The 22,021-nt window shown below is 36.6% G+C and overlaps 2 protein-coding genes across 2 annotated transcripts; one reads left to right on the top strand and one right to left on the bottom strand.

The window, feature by feature from the left end:
- Window positions 1-735: 735 nt before the first annotated feature.
- reep1 (receptor accessory protein 1) lies at window positions 736-15,262 on the top strand. Its single transcript, XM_065288574.1, has 8 exons — window positions 736-810; window positions 4,937-5,009; window positions 5,120-5,196; window positions 5,342-5,462; window positions 7,021-7,134; window positions 7,678-7,849; window positions 10,263-10,516; window positions 12,932-15,262. Exons 1-8 carry the CDS (start codon window positions 779-781, stop codon window positions 13,007-13,009), a joined length of 921 nt encoding a protein of 306 aa, XP_065144646.1. The 5' UTR covers window positions 736-778; the 3' UTR covers window positions 13,010-15,262.
- A 262-nt stretch (window positions 15,263-15,524) lies between these two features.
- mrpl35 (mitochondrial ribosomal protein L35) lies at window positions 15,525-17,568 on the bottom strand. The gene is made up of 4 exons (XM_065288575.2): window positions 17,485-17,568; window positions 17,058-17,217; window positions 16,591-16,735; window positions 15,525-15,815 (listed from the first exon to the last, which is right to left on the bottom strand). The coding sequence occupies exons 1-4, from the start codon at window positions 17,513-17,515 to the stop codon at window positions 15,627-15,629; spliced, it is 525 nt and encodes a 174-aa protein (XP_065144647.1). The 5' UTR covers window positions 17,516-17,568; the 3' UTR covers window positions 15,525-15,626.
- Window positions 17,569-22,021: the final 4,453 nt, after the last annotated feature.

The raw sequence follows: 22,021 nt of genomic DNA, 5'->3' as shown, positions 1-22,021 counted from the left end.
TTATTTGTGAAAAAAATGTTCACATCTGCACAACCATTTGTACATACACAAATTATATTAATAACACTAATAAATTTTACAAACAAAAGAGTTGTTTCAGAGCCAATGATACAAATGATATTATAATGTATGTCTCACTATTTTATCCTAGAAAAAGTAATAACAGAGTTAGTTAATGCGCTAAAAACATTCAGCAATTTCCATTTGTTTGTGGTTTTCTTGGATTTCTAGAAGATTAATTGGAACTTATCTCAATTCCCCATTGACCCGCTCCTTCTCCACTCATCCAAAGCAAAGGAAACCAGATATTTTCCCTGCCTTTTGACTGGGAATCTAGGTTACTGCCTCTGTAGCTCTTTATTGTTTCCAATGCTTCCAAACTTTCCCTTTAAATACCCACAGATTCAGTAAATCTGAGTATACTTTCAAAACCTTTCAGATTTATTTGATTATGAGTAATTATAAATAATATAAAAAGTATTTTTTTTCTGCAAAGATTTCATTATTATATGTTAAAATAGTTGTCCAAAACTTGTAGTGTTGCCTTACTAAACTGTATTTTGGGGAATCATTTAATTTTCGGTTGTGTTTTAATCATTGGATCCAATGGGAACATTACAGGACAATACTGGTAAATGTTCTCGTAGTCATTATTTATAACGTGCAAGACTGCTTGAGAGCGACTGCATGAGTGCGCCTGCGCAGACGGGTCTGTCAAACGGTAAGTGCCGACAACACAAACTCCTCCCTGTTGACAACACACGCTGCTCTTATCGCAATGGTCTCCTGGCTTATTTCTAGGCTTGTGGTGTAAGTTTATTTTTTTGAACTATTGCTCTATGATCTACAGTTCAGTGATTAAATCTATATGTGAATATTTTGTTTTCTACCTTTTCAGATACGATAACGCGAGGTTAAGCTATTTGGGGCTACTATTATTTCTAGGGTGAATAGGTTTAACGTTACAGTGATTTTAAATCATTGTTTTTAGGCCAAATTTGGCCGATTAGTCATTTAAATATGTTTATATTAAATATGTTTATATCAAAGACTATCTTATTAATATAACAGCAGATCTATAGATTAGCCTATTGATTATGTTTATTTTTATAAATAAACATCAGACACAACCGGTGGTGGATTGTGTAGCCTACAATCAGTTTATTATGAGATATTAAAGAAATTCATTTAAACTGCATTATCTATATTTTGAGGAAATTCGTAATATCGGGTGCGAATATTGTGCCCGTTGCTGGAAATTTTTTACTTACCAGGTCTTTGATGTGTCTGCATAAAAAGACAATAGGATGGGTCAACCATATGATGGCCATCGTCCTGTTCATTTTCCACCATGTATTTTATTTTTCTATATACATCTAATATATATATATATTAACAATTTAAAATGTGTCATTTTTAGTTATTCCGCAAAGTTGTCTCAATTTTGTTATTGCACTTTCATTTCGTCTCTCTTGCTGCGCGAGCGAAATCTCTAAATAGCCTTTCAGTTCATATTAGATCACAATATCCAATGACATTGCACATCCAACACTTGTGCATTACATTTGGATACGAGACGATTCTAAAAATACACAACAAACATATATTTTGCTTGTTGTGTCCAAGCCTGACTATATGTTAAAAGTGCTTTGTTAGGTTTTGGTTATAGAAGCTGTTTGTGGGTCAGTCATTTGATCGGGTCAGCTGTTACCGAGCTGGTTGACTCAGGGATAGGAGTTAAAATACACAGGTGCTGCTGGCCACTTGGTTTCTTTTTTAGCACTTTCCAAATATCCGTTATAACAGGTTTAACAAATGCAATAGTGCAGTGCCAGCAAACAGCATTCGTCTCGTCTTGTTTGCTTATGATCTTTTTTGCGCCCTTGACGAGCATTCGCGGGTCTATTTTTATCAAGCATGCAGCATGTAAACTTGAAATATTAACGGGGTCGCACAGATATGTCGCCTGTAGACGTGCAACAGTGTTGCTACGATCTGTAGGCTATTATACATGCCTATTGTACCCTGCTGAATTAATAAGACTCTAGACGCGTTTCTAAAGTGCAGTAGTTATCTCAAATATCAGTAATGGAAAGGGAGTGGAGCCGTTTCCTTTCAGAGAAGTAGACCTATAAAATAGGCTACATGTGGCTTTTGTTCTTGGGCTAAATGTACCTTCAATATTATATAATAATCTTGTAATGTTGTTGTTTCTTACCATAAGGTATATAATCTTATAAAAACAAGAAGGTGTTTCCTTGTTGCATGCACTGATGACGTAATCCTACATGCAAGCATTCCTGTCATGATTTTTTTTGTAGGAAGGACCTACTAGTCACTTTTTACTTGAGTAATATTTTTTAGGGTAAATTTATTTTTAAAGGACAGAGTCTTGGCTACTAAATGCTACAAAATTGACATTTCCACCATTTTTGTAGAAAGATAGTATTGATGGGGCATGTTGTCACAATATTAACTGAATTAAGAGGAATATTTTTGGATACAAAATCCTTCTACAGTTTATTTTTATTTAATGTGTATTATATATCATTTTCAGCTACTATTAAAAAAGCAAAATGTAAAGGTATATTGCACATCCTAATTGCCAAAAAAAATGTGATTAAAGGCGGGGTGCACGATCTCTGAAAGCGAAATGTTGATATTTGAAATCACCTAAACAAACACGCCCCTATCCCAAGAGAATCTGGAACTTCTTTTGATAGACCCGCCCCACACATACGCAACCCAGGCAACAATAGTCCCTTTCACACATACAGTCTTTACTGGTAATTTACTGGTAAATTGCAGTTAATATGTCATGTGTGAACAGAACCTTTCCGGTAAATCAGTGCTCCCAATTTACCAGTAAGACAGGTTGTAAGATTACCAGTAATTTACCGGTAAGCGCTATGTGTAAACGAAAAATATAGGATTACTGGCATTTAGAACGGACGACGTCAGACTGCGCTGGCAGCTCGGGCCAATCAGAAAGTTTTTTTATACAGATGATGCGTTCACCCCCGCACTGTTTACATTCGTTTCCACAGACATGCTGCTTAAAATTCGAGCACACCTGAAGTTAACATCCACATTTCTTCACCAAAGTTGTTTAAAACAGCTTACCATCTATTCGCCATATTGCCGACATCCTTAGTACACCATCTGTGAAGCCTAATGTCCAAACGCAGGTTCCGTTTGACGCCGCCTAATGCAATTTGTTTTGTCACAAGCTACTTCGCGACCGTTTGCCACAGATGTGAAAACAACAAAATACGGACCGTGGATATTAAGTCATAACCCGCCATTGTTTACAAATACGACACGGACGGAGCTCGCCGGCCGCGCGCCACAGGTAACTTCCGCTTTCTCTCTGAGTTTACCGGTATTTTAAAACTGATGTGTGAATGATGTCTTACTGTTAAAAAGACAGAATGTCACTGCATGTGTGAACAGCACATTTTTGTATTTACTGGTAAATTAATTCTGGTAAATTTATGGTAATTTACCAGAACTACTGTGTGAAAGAGGCTACCGTCTGTGAGTAGGTACGCCCTTACTGCTGATTGTATACAAGTGTGTTTTGGTAGTCAGCCCGACTCCCTTTTCCAAAGTGTTTTCCCAAAATCATGCACCCTGGTCCCCGCCTTTAATGAAATGAAAGTATGTGAACAGTCAGTGACAACTTTTTGTAAGCTAACATTTTAAAATGTGCCTTAAAGACAAAAATGAAAATTCTGTCACCGTTTGCTTACCCTCATGTTGTAGGAAAAACCAAGACTATGGAACTAGAGTATGTGAGTGTAGCAGCGTGATTTTGCTTGGAGCTAAGGGTGGATTTTTTTTTAAAGAGCACCTATTCTTGATTCACATTTTTAAATTTCCTTTGGTGCGTAAGTGTGTAGTACATTAACGATATGCAAAAGGTACATACCCCAAAGTAAACGATGACACAAGTTATTGTCTCAAACGTAAATCTCTTTTCTTGGACTACAACAAACACACGGATTGTTGGCAACAGTTTACTTCCTGGGATTGGTGATGTAGACCGACATTATCATAATTCCTCCCACTTTGGCCTTACAGCCTGTAAGTTAACTCCTGTTAGCAACCAAATCTTTCAAACATGGTAAGGAGCGTCACGTTTCCGGCTGATGTCAGAGGTATTGTGGCCAATCACAATGTACAGATTAGTTGGCCAATCAGGGACACAGAGCTTTTCAAATCCGTGCATTTCAGGAAGAGAGTGAAATCTGGAGCTAGAAAAATTTACGGTAGGCATTCTGGTTTTCTCTCCAAGAGGACTCCACTACCGCTCCATCAAGAGCACAACTCATGTTTACGGCTCATAATGCAACCATGGGCATAAATTTCACCTAGCAGTTGGGGGAACAATACAAATAAAATTTCTCAGGGACATATTTTGAGGGGGAGACAAATAATACCGAAAAAATTTACTTGTAAATGTGTAGGCAAAAGAAAGCCTAAAATATTTCTTCATTAAGACCAAATTTTTAATGGAGCGAACATGGAATGTGGAGTAAAAGAGGAGGGAGCAGAGAGGGAGCGAGTAGTGGGAAATGGAAAACCCAGAGCAGAGCTGGAGCGGAGTGATTATAAAATGGTTTGAGCATGGAACAGAGATTCTTGCCTCTCTTATATACTCTGCCATCAATTTTGTGCTTACAATCATTTATCAAAAATATCTTCTTTTGTGTTTATCTCAACTAGCTATTACAACATATGATTTAAGCAAGAAAATCAAGTAATTATTTGTGCAATTTGACTTCTGCCTCAAATAGTTACAGTATAATAATAATAATAGCTGAATAATAACTTTCTCAATTGAAAAAAGCATTGATCATCCCAATACCATTGAACACTTAGAATATTTGTTGTCCACTTACCGATCTTAAGTATGTTTTTGTATCTCTCACAGGCTCATCTTTGGTACCCTTTACCCAGCTTACTCCTCATATAAAGCTGTAAAATCTAAAGATGTGAGAGAATACGTAAGTATATCTTCCACCGCTTTATCTAAGCAGGCATATGCATAATTTCATTGTCTTCCTTTTTATTTGACTTCTCATTTTTCATGTTATTAATGTTTTATTTGAAATAGGTGAAATGGATGATGTACTGGATAATATTTGCACTTTTTACAACAGCTGAAGTGATTACAGATATATTTTTGTGCTGGTAAGTACATTATGCCATTACATTAACTTTTACAGGTCTTGTTGTTAAGAATTACTCATGTTTTTTATTCAGCTAATGCTCTGTCATGTGGGCTGCAACCAGTATGACACATAATAGTATTATTGTATTTTATTGTCTATTGAAGGCTCCCATTCTACTATGAACTCAAAATCGCCTTTGTGGTGTGGTTACTTTCCCCATACACAAAAGGCTCCAGTGTGCTCTATAGAAAATTTGTGCACCCTACACTGTCCTCGAAGGAGAAGGTAATGTACTAAAATGTTTTCAAAGATCCTGTGAATTTTACTTATGAGCTTAGTTTTCTTTCCTTTGTCTTGAACTGGATGAGGTATATCAAAGGAATATTCTCATTTTATATATAAAATATAATGAAGAAAAGTAGTTGTTCATATTTTAAGAAGAAAAAGACTAAGGGGTTGTGCACACCAAAACTTTTAAACGCGGCTGAAACGCATGAAGGACACCGATTGCCAGCTGTTTTTTCAGCTGAGCGCCAGTTTCTTTAGCCGAGTGCTTTGGTAGCTGTGATACTTGATCTGTGAGACGGTTGGTTGGTGTGATACCTGTCCCGCCCCTCCTCCACTGTGATTGGACAGGAGTGTGAGAACTGACATTGACGAGCGGAGCTTTTCACCCAAAGTTGAATCTCTTTCAACTCTCGACGCTCAGTGACGAGTACAGAAAAACTGCCTAGAGCGAAAAAACAACGCTAGCTGCAGGCTTATTTGAAAACGCTGAGCTTCCATTGGAAACAATTGAAAACATGCGCCCGCCGTGGGCATAAAAACTTTGGTGTGCACGCCCCATAAAAATTTAATCTGCTAAGAGTTATTCCTGCTGAATTGACAAGTCAAATTGACATTTTGAATGGAGGGTGGAATCGTGATTTATGTGCTAGTAGGCTAAAGTTAGCATTTTTCAAAATCGTGCACATTAGCTTTAAAGGCGGGATGTATGATCTCTGAAAGCCAATGTTGACATTTGAAATCACCTAAACAAAAACGCCCCTATCCCAATAGAATCTGGACCTTCTTTTGATAGACCCGCCCCACACATACGCAAACCCAGGCAACAATGTCGGTTAGTAAACATGCCCCTTACTGCTGATCGGTTACAAATGTGTTTTGGTACTCGGCCCAACTCCCTTTTCCAAAGCGTATCTCAAAAATCGTGCACCCCGTGATTGACTAGTGTGAGCAACCGTGCCCGGGCATGGTTTGGTTAGTTGTGCCCTGGCCTGCTTGTAGAGGGCATAGTTCAAGGCGACTGTGTCTAATGTGATTGTGCCCTAAGAGATGTCTGTTGCTAAGGCTGGCCAATCAAAGTTTGTTTTTATCCCACATGCTGTTTAGGGTTGGGGGTATCTTATATCATATATATCACATATACCCTAGGACAAACATAAAAAATACATTTACACTGAGATAACGTTCACACAATTAAAAGGATAGAATTGTTGAATGAAATAGTTTTTTTAATTTAATGGGTGATTCTAAGGAAATGTACATTTGACTTCTTTTCCTGTTTCGGTGTTCTCTCTGGTTGACCGAGAATGAATGTTGTAAGGAAACTAACTGTGATTTTCCAGTCTTTCCTTTGCTCTTTATTTTTGTAGCAGGAAATTCATCAGAGGGACACAGTTAGGGCAAGTGAAAAGACACTGATAACAATAAGCAAAATCTTTTGCAGACACAGTAAAAAGACGTTGTATGGGCCTACAGAGAAGTTAAATTGTGAATTCTTTAAACTGTACTGTTCTGCATGCAGTATGAGAGCGAAATATCTTTTGTATTTTTTTCTTAGGACATCGATGAATACCTATGCCAAGCAAAAGATAAAAGCTACGACACTCTAGTTCATTTCGGAAGGAAAGGACTCAATGTGGCGGCAACAGCAGCAGTTATGGCTGCTAGCAAGGTAGTTATCTAATGAACATGAAATATATTTTTTATAGATTTTTTAAATTATGACAAGCATCTTTTTCAGATAAATTTGACTTTTGGGTGCAATTTAGAATAATAAATTCATGCAGCTTTTATCCAAAGTGATTATTAGGCAATAAGGTCATGGATCTTTTGTGGTTCATGTGGGTCCCTGGTTTGGTATCGAACCCTCAACCTAACTGTTGTTAACACTGTGCTTTGCAACTTGTTGCAATCCAAAATGCTGGCAATTTCATATCATATGATCATATAGAATATTACAAAACTACTGTAAGACAGTAAAGAAATTTTCCTGTTTCCTCAATTGATAAATTTATATAACCTGAGCTTATTAAACATTTCTGAGCCAACTAAATAAAGTCACAACTATTTTTTTTTAATTCTGAGCCAGGGGAAACCAAACATCCAAAGGTCCATGAACATTTTGTTAAATAGAAAATGTTAATGATAATCTTCAGAACAAAACATAATACTAAATAAACATTCTTAAAAGGTTACTCTCCATATCCAAATCCAGGGCCAAGGAGTTCTCTCTGAGCGACTTCGGAGTTTCAGTATGCATGACCTGTCATCCTTCCAGGCTGAAGGCCAAGAAACCAACCAGAGTTCTGTTACCACCCAGCCTGCAGCTACACAGCACAGAACGCGCAGTATGATGCGCAGCAAATCTGAGACTGGTTACAGTAAGGGTAAGTGTGCCAAGCCATATGCATTTCAGTTAACCCTTTGAGGATCATGCCATCACCCAGTCAGACTTCTGCTAATCCTAATTGTCTGAGCTGCTTGTCTCATCATCTTTGCATGTAACTAAAACTTGTAAGCCTGCCAATGTCTCTGGTGAAGCTATGTTTAAATATACTGGGCTCTGCTCTTATTTATATTTGACACTCGAGTTGCAAGCTAGTTCAGAATACGATCAACACAACTATTACAGAACAGACATTTTCAAACGGCAGTAGATATTAGTTGTAACTATCATTGATCCAGCTGAAAGAGACAGTAGGCATCGAGAAGCTTTGTACAAACAAGGGAAAACGTGTGAAGGTTGTTATCGCAGAATAAATCCCAACAAGGTGATCATGTCGTGTATCATCCTAAAGGTGTTCATTTATGATAACAACCATCTGGATGTACATTATTTGGTAATACTGACCAATCAGAATCAAGCATTCCAAAACACAGTCTAATAATTTCCTTTAAAGTCCCAATGTCAAAATTGTCAATTTTTATTTTAATGTAATATTACAGTATTTGTTATAAACAGTTTATGTGCCCTCATATAATTCATCATCATCATCATTCTCTGATGACGTCAGCTATTCAGCTTATTTTGAGAGCATCCATTAACTCCACCCCCTCCAACTGTCAGTCTGATGCCAGTTCCATTTCTGAATGAAACGCCTCCTTTTCTATATCCAATCAAAGCACAGTGGAAAACACAGGTCATGCCCAAAATTTTTCTGTTTCACTTGGAAATACATCACAACACGAAGTAAAGTCGACCGCGACTTCCGGTTCACCAGGACTTTAAAGCGTAACTAAACCCCTGGTCAGAGCCTGGCTCCACCCACTGCAATATTTGAAAAATGCAAGAAAAGTGGGCAGATCCCAACGGAGATAGAGGGGACGAACTAAGTGTGTGGTGAGATCGTAACAAGGGCGTGGTGAGCTTGAACCTGCTTACTTCACGAGTCATTTCTTGGACCCAACATCCAATAGGAAAATTCAACTGCAGTAGCCACCGTTCAACCTCAAGAGGGCAGCACTCAGACGTTTTTACACCATATATTGTAGTATTGAAACACTTTATATCCAAATGTCAAAAAACTTACTAAAATCAATGAACAGCACTAATAAAGCATCATTCTTACAGATCATTAACTAAAAAAAGTTGGTTTGGGGTTTAGTTACTCTTTAAAGACATGATCTCATGAAATAGCTAATGAAATGAATTAGCTTGATGCACTGTAAAAACAATGTACTTGAAACATCATAATTTGAAACATCTTCCCTAGATCAAATAAGAATATGTATTTAAGACATGTTATTAATAGGGATCGATCGATATGGATTTTTTTTGTGACGATGCCGATACCGATTTTTGATTCATCAGCCTTAGCAGATGACCGATACAGGCTGCCGATTTTCTTGAGCCGATATTTGGAGCCGATACTGCTTTTGCTCACTCAATTTTCATTATAAAAATGACACGATGATGCCAAATGTTACAAGTCTCAATTTAAAAAAAGTAACATTTATTGAACTTAAAAAAAAAACTATATTTAACAAATAGGAAAAACAGGTGAGGGTGCTATGGAACCATGAACTGCACTCTCCACAATGATGAGGAACTATCAGCAAAGGATATTGATTTCTAGCTCTTTACTACTACAAATATTATAGAGAGATGAGAAATAAAGACTTGCTTTGTGCAGCTATGATCAGCTGTTAGGCCGAGCTTTCGATGTTGTCATGGAAGGGTTGGTTGTTTTTAGTCACCTGCAATCGCTTGCGGCTTTCAGCACTCTGTGTGTAAATAATGCCGGAAAAAAATCGTCAAACACAGCAGCCACATATCGCCCGATGCCGATACACATAAAAAACTCGCAAATATCGGCCCGATATATCGGACGGGCGATATATCGGTCTATCACTAGTTATTAAAGATACAAATAATTGATATAGGTTAAAAAGGCAAAAAAGTTATTGCTTTGATTCTTTCTAGAAAACGAGGTGCAAGTCTTTTCCCTTGCTAAATTATCTTAAATTCTGATGACATGGGAGTATTTTCCATTTTACAGGAAGAGAAGGCTTTTCCTTCTGACATGTTTCCTGTTCAAGTTTATTCTATAAACATGAGAGTCCAAAGCTGTTTACAAAAGCTGTATGACAAAATGTACTAGAGTTCACTTTCCTGTGCGCAGCAGGAAGTATATTGTTTGCCCAAACATTTGGTTAGCAGCGATGTCAAAGCTTATTATCAACAATAATCCTCATCAATTAGTGTCATTCTGCCTCAGCCTATAATGACACCTTGAAAGGAGTTCAATTCCACATTAAATTATACAATTTGTGATCTGATGACCTGTTGTTATGGCACAGGCTATGATTTTGACATGACCGAGTATGAGGTGTTGGAGACATGCCCTTCTAAGGAGCCTCCCTGCCCATTGACTTCCTACCCTGCCCCATCGCAGCCTGACCCCCTGACTCCACTGCTTTCCTATTCTGAGTCCTTCCAGGATTCCCCACCTCCCTCTCCACCTGTATCCCCAGAGGAGCCTCTGAATAAGGGGAAGGAGGGATATGCCCCCGCAGGGTCACCCCAACTCAAATTTAAGAGACGTGCCCCTGAGGTACCCACTTTTCTGATGGCTAGCTGTTGACTTGCCTGGCTGCACTGAGGGTTTGTTAGTTTTGTTGTGACTAACCCACTCAACCACTAACCAAAGCAGCTGATTAACCAGCAGTCAACAGAAGATTTGTCTCTGTGTGAGTCTGATAATCACCCAAGGTAGACCATCTGAGACATTTCGGCTAGTGAGACAAATTGTTGTCTTAGGTCTCTTTAATGGAAAAGAGACAAGTTTACAAATACTGTATAAAGCCTTATCCCTCAAAAGGCTGAATTTCAATCTGTTAGCTGTGTTTTCAATGATTATCTGATAATCTATGGTCCGTTATTGTTTAGTATGAAAGTGCTTTTTACTATTTGTCATTGGACTACTAGTCTTTTTACCCTTTAGTTGTTGTTATCAGCTATCCTATCGGCCATACAAAGGCATCTTAAGTAGGAAACTTACTATGACACTTCGTACAGTATGTTAAATATATCATAAAGGAATAGTTCACCCAAAAATATACAGAAGGAGAGCTAGATGATCACACTGCTATTTTTTTACACAGGGGTGCACGATTTTTGAAAAACACTTTGAAAAGGGGAGTCGGACTGACTACCAAAATATACTTGTAGCCAATCAGCAGTAAGGGGCGTGTCTGTTAACCAACATTGTTGTCTGGGTTGCGTATGTGTAGGGATGGTCTATCAAAAGAAGGATTGGATTTCAGAGATCACGCACCCCGCCTTTAAAGTATAGTGTAAATAGTCAGGGACACTTTTAAGCTACCAATGTCAAAAAAGCAACAAATATCAGTAGTGCTATATGTAAGGAATAATGGATGACGGGCCATTTAATTATTTGAAAAAAAATTCACACCCAATGAGGTCCCGTTACACAGCGGGGTTTGCTTTATTTCCAAAGAATTCAGATCTGACCGGAGTCAGTTATTTTGCTTATACCATGGTTACCACAGACGTTGCTAAGACATTGCTCTTGCGAAAATTAGCCATGTTTTTTTGTGGTAAAAGAAGTGTAGGAAGTAACCATGTTGTGTGTGTGTGTGTGTGTGTGTGTGTGTGTGTGTGTGTGTGTGTGTGTGTGTGTGTGTGTGTGTGTGTGTGTGTGTGTGTGTGTGTGTGTGTGTGTGTGTGTGTGTGTGTGTGTTAATTACTTTTAGCAAAACCATTTTTTACTACAATAACCATGGTTTGACTATGGTTTTTAAAAACAAAACCATGGTTATTTTACTACAGTAACCATGTTTTTTGTTTGGTTGTTGTTTTAACTGTAGTAAAACATTGTTAATTTTCATATGGTTTCTTAAAGACATTTGACAGGTGTGGGATTATCGAAAAATAATGCATATTCACGTAGCATTTTTCAATCAATCAGAATAAAGCATTCAACAGCCCTGCCCTTACGAAAATTAACCATGGTTTTGGTTTTATTGTGGTTAAAGTATAGTAACCATGTTTTGTGTGTGTGTGCGTGCGTGTGTGTATGATTACTATCAGCAAATCGATGGTTTTACAGTAACCATGGTTTAACTATGATTTTTAAAAACCATGATTGCCATAAACATGGTTATTTTGTTGTTACCATGGTTTTACTACAGTTACCATAGTTTTTTGGTTTAACTGTAGTAAAACCATGGTAAATTTTTGTAAGGGTGTGGTGTAATCATCATAGATCAAAACCCAACTCATATCTGCCTTGTAATTGTCAAGTAATCAGGCCATGGTCTTTAAAAACAGCAATATTTTCTTTGCAAATCTACATACCGCATTTTGTCCCGTACTGACGAAGTATGTGATGTCCATTCTTAAACACGCTGCATTCAAAGTACACTTATCTTTAATTTTCCGCGCCCATTTCTCGTGTTCGACTACATGCGGAGCCGCGCAGACCGACAGGCAGATGACATCAAAATACCGCGAGAGCGCTTGAAGAGCAGACATCTTTGATGCGTTCTCGAATTGCTCTCGGGTCTCGCGGTAACTGTTACTTTGATATCATACGCTTGTCGGACACATAATTATTTCATAAAAATAATAAAGCGTACTACAGATTTGCGCCATCTGTTGGATTGTGTTTGTATTGTTTGTAATTAGTCATTTTGAACAAAATTCTTGAATTCTTTTATACCAACAGTGCACAACAGTGAGCATTTTTACAGCACTTTTTTTTGCTCATTTCATTAGTGTTGGGGCAAAAAACTGACATCTCATTGATATATATATTTTTTTTAAATTTGCATTATTTACAAATTAAATTTTTACTCCTACCTGCTGATCTTTGCCTGTGCTTGTGTTGATTTGTGAACACTTAACATGTGTGTATACCATGCCTGCTTTTATCTGCTGTCTGTATGATGGCCTCAGTTCTGTTGACACTGATCTCTTACATCTCTCTATTCTCATTCTCTATAAGCCTCCTCCTAGAACCCTGAGACCCGTCACCCGATCCAGATCAAAGACCGCCCTCTCTTCAGACACTGAAGCTATGTGACTGTGCATATGCTCTGAGAGTGCTTTAGCTGTCCTACCTGCAACAACGGGAGATGCAATGAGCGAAGGCAGAGAAAAAAGGAATGCAGCCAAAATGTTAAAATATTCAAAAGCAGCTTTGCTCTGTAATGAGGTAACCAAAGTGACGTGCAACATTTCACTTTTGATCTTTGACACTTAATGGGAAGGATATACATTTATGGCAGGCAACACTTATGTGTACATACTGCTGCTCTGAGACACTTTTGGGGTCATTGAACTGGTTTTGTACATATTTACGTTATGTTTGAGTGTAGATCGTTTGACTTCTCGTTATGATATTGGGAGAAAACAATGCATGCATGTGTCCTCGGTCTTGTGTCTCGGGTCCCCCAACCATCCATAAGTCATGATCACACACAGTCATCTCATTTTTATGACAGGGATATTTAATATTTTGGGTTAAGTGTCGAAAACTCACATGTTTAATAAGGAGAGTTCAGATTTTGGCTTTCTTTGAATGGAAGTTCTTTGGAAAAGATTTACCTCACCAAGATGGTTGCTGTGTTTGGCCTCAAACATAACATTTATCTGATGAATTCTGTACAAACAAATGCAAACATTTGTCTGCAAAGAGTAATCCTTAAATACAAGCTCGTAGTTTAACCAAAAACAGGTATTGATTACCTGATACCAATCATATTATTATGCACAATAAATTATTCATAAAGTGCAATGGACATTGTAATTTTGCTGAACTGTAATACAAAAATGATGCTGTTGCTTTCAAATAGATAAACATATTCGAGGAGGAAATCAAAGTGTTTATTTTGATCATTATTATTATTATTAGGCTGTACAGTATTTTAAATCATTTATAAACATTTCAAAACTGTTTGAATATCATAGATTGTATGTGTTTTTGATTTTTACATTTCTTTTTTAGTTGCTTTAGTTGCATGTATTTACACAAAATGTTGACGATTTGAATGTGTTTCACACTTTTGGCCTCCACTTGTTAAGCGTGCTCAGTATTACTTTTAAAGTACCTTATCAGAGTTGGGTTTAGTGGCATTAGTGATGCTTTGGTACAACACAAAGCGGGTCTCTTAACTCACTTGTTGGTAGCATTAACATATTTACTCATATAAGAGGAATCGACAGGTAATAGAATTGTCCAAATACTGTGCGTTTACACTGACATGTATCACAGCTTGGTGTTGTATCATTCCTGATTACAGTAATGTGTTAGAAAAACTTAGAGCTGTAATACTCTTATATGTCCTGAAGTGGGCAGTAGAGTCTGAACTGTTTCGAATGCATAGCCCAAATGTGGATATTGAAAGAGTTGTTTTTTCAATATTTAGGAAGGGTTGAAGAGAATATGTTTTAGGCTGTGAGAATAATGACAATCCTATAAACACACTTTGTAAAATCAAGGATGTAATGTATGTAAAATCTTGGAACTGTCCAAATGAAATGCTTTGGAAACAAACCTCACTGACAAAATATCTGCCTCAGGAATTGTTCTTTTAGACTTTCATCACCAATATATTTACACTTGTAAAACTTTTTACAATGCGTAAAGGTCATTGAGCAGTGATAAAGTGTAAAGACTATTAGACATTTAGCAGTAAATGTCAATAGGTTGTCTGACTTTGTTACAGTTGATTGTACTGCATTTTATTTAGAGTTAACCATCCCATCAGTTATTTTTATTTATTTTTTTGCTCACTGAAAATCCAGCATTCTATTTAAGTAGGATAAGTGCCCTATATGGAATAATTTCATCTTTTTACAGCATTAAAAAGTAGCTGAACCTTCTTTGAATATGTTTCATAATGAAGTCATTAAAAGGACAACCTTTAACATTTCTTACTATATGAAGACCAGTTTAGTTGTGTAATACGGCTTTCTCCTACGTAATGAGTAAATATGGAATATTTATGAACTCAATCAAATTTAACAAATAAAAATATATAAAATATAATTTACATGGTTAGTCTACTCAGTAGTTTGCAAATACGCAAATGAGACATTTCACACTTATGCGCCTTATCATGCCATAGGTACATTTAGATCAAATCAGGGACTTGAGGCTTGTGCAAGTTTTTTTTTTTGCCAGAGCAGAAGGAACCTAAGGGTGCTTTCAGGAATTCACTTTCTTCTCAAACATTTGCAGCATCACTATTGAGAAGTATTTCCATACACCACATCTGTTATGTCTGGCAGGCCAGAATATATCTCATTGGTCAAGGTCCTTTACTGAATATGTCTAGAGAGTTAAAAAGACAGAGGTTGATGTAAAATAAATAAATGTATTGACATTCAGCAATTAAAAGGTGAATGAATACCTGCGTCATGTGACTTCTTTACTTAGAACTGCTAAATATGTGTGACATGATTAAATTAACATAAAGCTCCTCAAGAGCTGCTATAAATTTGCAACAACGATTTAATCAAATTGCACAAAATTAAAGAACTGATGCTTAATATTCTGATTTGAAATATTTAACCATCTGTGGGGAACAAACAGATCTCGTTTTTTAAAGCTTTATTTATTGACTCACAGATTTTTTTGACATTTTACAACAAATTGTTAAATAGCATTTGAAATGTGGATAAACACCATCAGCATTTTACACTTTGAGGTTAACTCTATCATGGTACTTCTGGTAGGGGTCATTGAGGTACCAATTTCTTCTTTTCCAATAGGGTGTGGTCATTTTATCCAACAGTTTGGATTGAGTTTTATTACAGAAGACATGTTCTCTCAGACGCTTCTTCCTGGCTGCTGACTTCTTCCACAGCTTTTTCTTATAACCAGCCTGAAAATAACAGCTTTGTTAAAAATATGAAATGCACAGGAGGACAACATTATCCAGTTATGGCAGTGGTTCCCGAATGGGGATGTTGCCAACTGGGTGGGGGTGAGTGTTAGGTTTGGGCAAAAAATTGTGCCGGGGGCCCCAGTTTAATGAAATACATTAATTTATCATAAATGCTCCAGCTAAGGGAGTGGTTCTCAAACTGGGGGACATGGTCCCAGGGAGCCTCAATATTATCACATTTTATAAAAAACATTCAAAAAGTCTGTGTAAAAACATCTGAAAAATAAGGCCATAAACCAAAGGCACTACACTGCATAATTTAATATTTGTTTAATAATTAAAATTCTTTAGGAGGGTGCAAAGGGATGCACCCTGCACCGGACAAAGCTTGAGAACATGGAAAAGCTTGAGAACCACTAAGCTAAGGAAAAGTCAAACAAATAGTCTTATGTTTTGTTGTGATTCCAAAGAAACTATTGTTTTTTATTGTAGTTCCATTATCTTATCAACTTAGCCCAGTTGTAGCCGGTGACGACTTTTTTCGAGGGCACACAATGCGATGTTCGTCACAACATGTATGTAGCCCGTTATGTGTCTGGTTCGTAATTTTAAAATATGTGTTAGGTTCATATGACACTCCAAAACATATTTTGAATTTGCGCCCCTCAGAAGAGCAGTCACCAGCCACCACTGATTTAGCCTGAGATAGCAGAATAGCTACTAATATAAAAAAATGAATGAAGAATTTAAGCAGGATCATATCAAAATATACCTTTCTCCTCAACCACAGGCCACAGTGCAGCCTGAGAAACCGCTGCGTTACAGACTTCACTGATTTCCTTTTGCCTTTCGAAATACTGTAGTATGTCAAGTTTCTACTCTGCTGAAGCTTCAGAGAAGGAATGAGTGGGGTTACACTGCAAAAGAGGAAAGGTGGTTAATACACTGTAAAAATAAGAGTTGAATTAACTCAACATTTTAATGCAACCAGGTAACATCCTTTTTTAAATTAATTCAACTTAACAGTATTAGTTGAGACATATTTTACACAATTTTTTTTTGAGTCAACTAATATTTTTAAGTTGAACAAACAATTTGTTTTACAGGAAACGATGGCATCTTACACAAATACCTGGGGCAAACTAAGAACCTTTAATGCATTAAGACAAGTAGGGGATTTTTGTGCAGTATAATCAAACACCTTTCGTATCTGATAAACATATAGAATTTAAGATTTACCGATCCAGTAAAGCAGTCTGTTGTACAGTGCTATGAAGAGGATGCAGTGGTCTAAAGACATGTCTCTGTACAAGAGTTGAGAAGCGAGGTGTCTGATATGTGACTCTGACAGCATGAGAGAGACAGTCTCTTCCTAACAGCGACAGAGGTCTCAGCAAACCTGATCATCAGATAAGCAGATGCAGTTTAGTCAAAGTAATACAATCTGCTGACAATACTACCGCGAATTTGGGTAGGTAACGTTAGACTCATAACTTAATTGCAAAAACATCACATGCAGGCAGCCCGAAATACAACGTTTTCTGCATTACAGCAGATATACACAAATAGTAACAGCACATACGAAATTTGTCCAAGGCAGAAAGTCTCAAAATTATTTTAATAAAATTAATAAAACATCTTGAATATGAACTTGAGCATTTCGTACCCGAAAGACTTCTCGTCAAGGTGGCCGCCATCTTAAACTCCACTGACGCGTGAACCTACGGTGACCGGTTTGGACCAAACAAAAAGCGTTGGGAAAACAGCAAAGCAGAGAGCTACAACTAATGTCAACAAGAAAAATAATAATAATGTCAACTAGATAGAATCACAAACATACACCTAGTAATTAAAACTCTAGTACAATCACTTGATCATCAAATTCTTTAAGCAGTTTTTTTTACAAAATTTTTGACCCCCAAATTCAATAAACCTTTGCTCTCCAAAATCCATTTCAGTTTCGGTTAAATTCTTCTAAGTTCAAGTATTAGCATTATAAACACTGAATTAATATATATTATGTACGAAGAAATTAAATTAAGGAAATTAATAAAACAATGGGAATGTTGGACATAAACACTTACGAAAATTAACCATGTGTTTTTGTGATAAAAGTGTAGTAACCATGTTTTTTTAAAACCATGGTTATTTTGTGGTAATTGTGGTTTTACTACAGTAACCTTTTTTTTGTATTTGAACTGTAGCAAAACCATGTTAATTTTGTAAGGGATATATAACTGCTTGATAGTTAACTGTTTCTGGAGTATAACTCTTTCCCCACCAGCGTTTTTAAAAAAGTTCCCAGTCAGCACCAGCATTTTTATGATTTTCACAAAGGTTTTCAAAAAAAAAAAAAAGAAAATCCTTTAAACATATAAACATACAACAAATGAAAAAACAGACCATCTGCTTTCAAACCAATAAAAACGCGTTTCATCTTATCTTAATTTGTTCTCTTTTTATCACCTCTCAAAGTGTACACAAAACACAACATTTTGAACAAAAAGCTGAGATAATTGCATTTTTGTTAAGGACTTTTATTGGAGATCAGTTTCAAAGCAATGATCAAAACATATACGGATTTGATTTGGAAACCATTCACGTTTTGAAGAGTTAGTTAACCCAAAATAATAATTATTTCAAAATGTTCTCATCGTCATGTTTTTCTAAACTTGTATTTTTTTTTTTTTATTGGAACCGTTGACTTCCATAGTAGATAAACAAATATTATGCAAGTATTAAGTGTTAAAGGATGAAGAAGATATTTTGATAGAATGGTGGTAAGCAAACAGTTGACGGTACCCATTGAAAGCCACCACCATATTTGTTTTTCCTAATATGGAAGTCAATGGTTAAAATCGTGTGCTTACCATCAAAATATATTTTGTGTTCTTTAGGAAAAAGAAATTGCCACCGCCGCCCATAGGGTTTGAGAACCCCTGGTGGTCCGTGGGGAAATCGCAGGGGTTTTCTGAGTTAATGGGAAAATAACCAAATCATACAACTGTAAATAAATAGTTTAAACATAAAAAATCTAAATAAAACACTTAATGTCTGCATGTCATGTGACTATTACCAAAAAACTGAAAAGTGGAAAATGGACAGATGCGTTTTACCAGTAAAAGAAAATGAAGGTCCCAAAAATGCTATTCATAAAATTTTTAAACGTACAAGAAATAATTGTCTTGAAAGTTAAACATCCAAAATGCTATTAAATTATGGAACATTTTCTTAAAATATCAGGGAGTACTCAAGTAAATTTAGGTTAAGGGTCTGACATATATTGTTTGCTTTAAAAAAATTTTTTAATTACAATTAAGAACCAAAGATAAAATCAGTGACAAAAGTCTTAAGATGAATTTTCAGACAAATATATCGTGTATACCTATTCAAATAAATCAAACAATAAAAAAAGGTCACCATCCCTTACAAGTCACAGATGACATAATGGATTTTGGAATGTGAAACGTCATGGATTATATTATGTAAAGCGTCACATAGAACGTCCGCGCTCTCATTGTATAATGTGCAGTTTGCATTGTGATGGGTTATTTTATGGGAAGGAGAATAACAGTCTGGTCGCTCAACCGGTAATCCCGCTCCGCAAAAGATCTACTGATTCCGATAATCCACTTCGTGTTTTCACCATGTTTTCACAATTTGGAGAGTGGAGACGACAGTTGCCGAAGTTCGTTGCATTAACAGCAGGGCATGAAATTAACACCCGACCACGCGCCAAATGCGGGTGGATTTTGCAATTGGCGGGTAACACTGTCAATCTACCAGCCACATTGGCGGGTAGCCAATGCGAATCAGAGATGCGCGGGTCATTGTATAAACAACCCACTCCAGACCGACATTTTCAACTAACCCGCCCCGCCCGCAATTGTTCAAAATAGTTTTTAAACTTGACCGCGGCCTGAATATCAGTAAAATATTTTTGGATGACTCGTAACCGGCACCCGCTCATTTCTTATCAACCTGCGCATATCACCGATGCAAATTGAGTGATTCATTGAGAGGATGCGGCTGCTGTTTCGCAACGTTCATGCGATTGGAAAGAAGATGAGGCACTTCTCTGACTACGTTTGGATGTGCGAGTAAGTATTAAACTGGTGGTGAGATGGGAAGAGAATGCAATGCTGACATAGGCTACTGTACAATCGCAGTTGCACAGATGTGTAGTGCTGCTGTGACGGATCAGAACTCTTGATGTGTAAACTTTAGAGAGAGTTGCGCTACTATGCCTTATACTGTAGTACATTAACATACATTTTGCGAATATAGTAATGAAAAACAACGTATGTGCGGCGTTTATGTGCGCAGTTTGTGCCCCCTCTGTCTCTGTGTGCGTGCCAGGTTTAAGGGGACTCAATAGGGCACATCGGAGAGACGCGTTCCTAAAAGCATGCGTACATAAAATCTTTCTGCTCTTGACAGGGCACATAAACAAAATGATCTCAACAGTATTCATTTTCTAATAAAACATTTCTTTATGTCTTAAGTGTATGTATAGAGAGTCAAAAACCAGTCTGTGCTGGTCTTAAAGAGACAGTAACCTCAATTAACCTACTTAAGTCTGTGTCATTAATGTTAATCAAACAACCTAAGACAAAGAGAAATTCACTTTTGTAGCTCTGAATTTTTTTTATATTTAATTCATACAATAAAGACAGTGTTATAATTCACTATTCGGGAAAAAAAACTGGCTGGTAAAAAGTCTCTGTGGCAGGTGGATTTCTAAATCCACCTGCCACAGTGGCTGGTGGTCAAAAAAGTTAATTTCAGGCCCTGATTAACAGGTAAGTTAAGTCAGTATATTTATTTTAATTTTCTAGTCATCTATTACACATTATAAACACATTTTATTAAAACCATATTAATAGTACACGCCCCTCTAGTGCCCTTATTTGGTTTCGTCCACTGCCCCTCAAAATGTCTGTGCACGAAACTCAGTAAATTTGACTTTGAAAGATTATATTAAATTGTTCTCTAGTATCTTCATAGAAGGTTTATGGCTTTATTAAGTGATTAAGATAATTCAGAAACGTTTTTACATGTCAATTTACAACCCTAGGATTTGCCCTTAGAATGAAATTGTCTATTATTACCTTATTTGAAAGGTTTAAAAGTAAGAGCTGTGATTTAAGTCAGGAAATGCATTTATTTACAATATTTAATATCTGACCAATATATGTAAGTATTTGTATGTAGTTACATCAAAAATGTTTTTTTGATGAATAAAGACCACTAATATAGGAAGATTAGTATGGTCAGCTGCTGTTATGTGCTTTGTTACACTGCCTCTAACAATTTTAAAGCTTTAAAATGCATCACACTGTGTAGTATGTACACTCTAAAAAAACAAACGGTGCTATATAGCACCAAAACAGTTGCTTTGGATCGTAACGATAGAAGAACCATTTTAGTGCCATATAGCACCGGTGAAGCACCAGTGAAGCACCAGTGAAGCACCAGTGTAGAACCATATAGGGGCCATATAGCACCACTATAGCACCACATATGGTTCTACATAGCACTATATGGTTCTACACAGGTGCTTCACTGGTGCTTCACTGGTGCTTCACCGGTGCTATATGGCACTAAAAATGGTTCTTCTATCGTTACGATCCAAAGCAACTGTTTTGGTGCTATATAGCACCGTTTGTTTTTTAGAGTGTAAGCTTATAATGTTTGTGCATGTTTATAATGTACAGTTGACTGTGTGCTGTGAATATATCTCGTGCCTGTTTGATTCATAAGTAAAATATTTAAAAGAGACTCATAAGGCACTTCTTCATTTAATTTATTGTAAATTATTATAATACCACTGGCACAGTATCGCTATCTTTTTGTTGTTAATATGAACTTCTGAAGGGAGATGCTCATTACTTTTAAATTATTAATAATCCCTGTACGTATTAATAAATGCATTTTATTAATACAAATTATTTATAGATTAATTTATTGCATTTAATTTAATTGACCAGCAGAATCACAGTGCCAAAACACCCATACGCTTTTTGCATAAATATGTACTGCCATCGCGTTAGCCTGTATCTCTTATTACACAGTAATGGATAAATCTGTTTTATGAGAACAAAAGTTACCATTAAAAGGCTGTTTGTGATTTGTTATGTGTTGCTAATGTCACGTGATTCATGGGGACTTGAGTTCCTGGAAGCTCATAGTGAGCTATTTAA

This window comes from Paramisgurnus dabryanus, chromosome 17 (genome assembly GCF_030506205.2).
Source record: "Paramisgurnus dabryanus chromosome 17, PD_genome_1.1, whole genome shotgun sequence".
In the NCBI taxonomy this organism is placed as follows: Eukaryota; Metazoa; Chordata; class Actinopteri; order Cypriniformes; family Cobitidae; genus Paramisgurnus; species Paramisgurnus dabryanus.
This window is presented reverse-complemented; position numbering and strand designations above follow the sequence as displayed.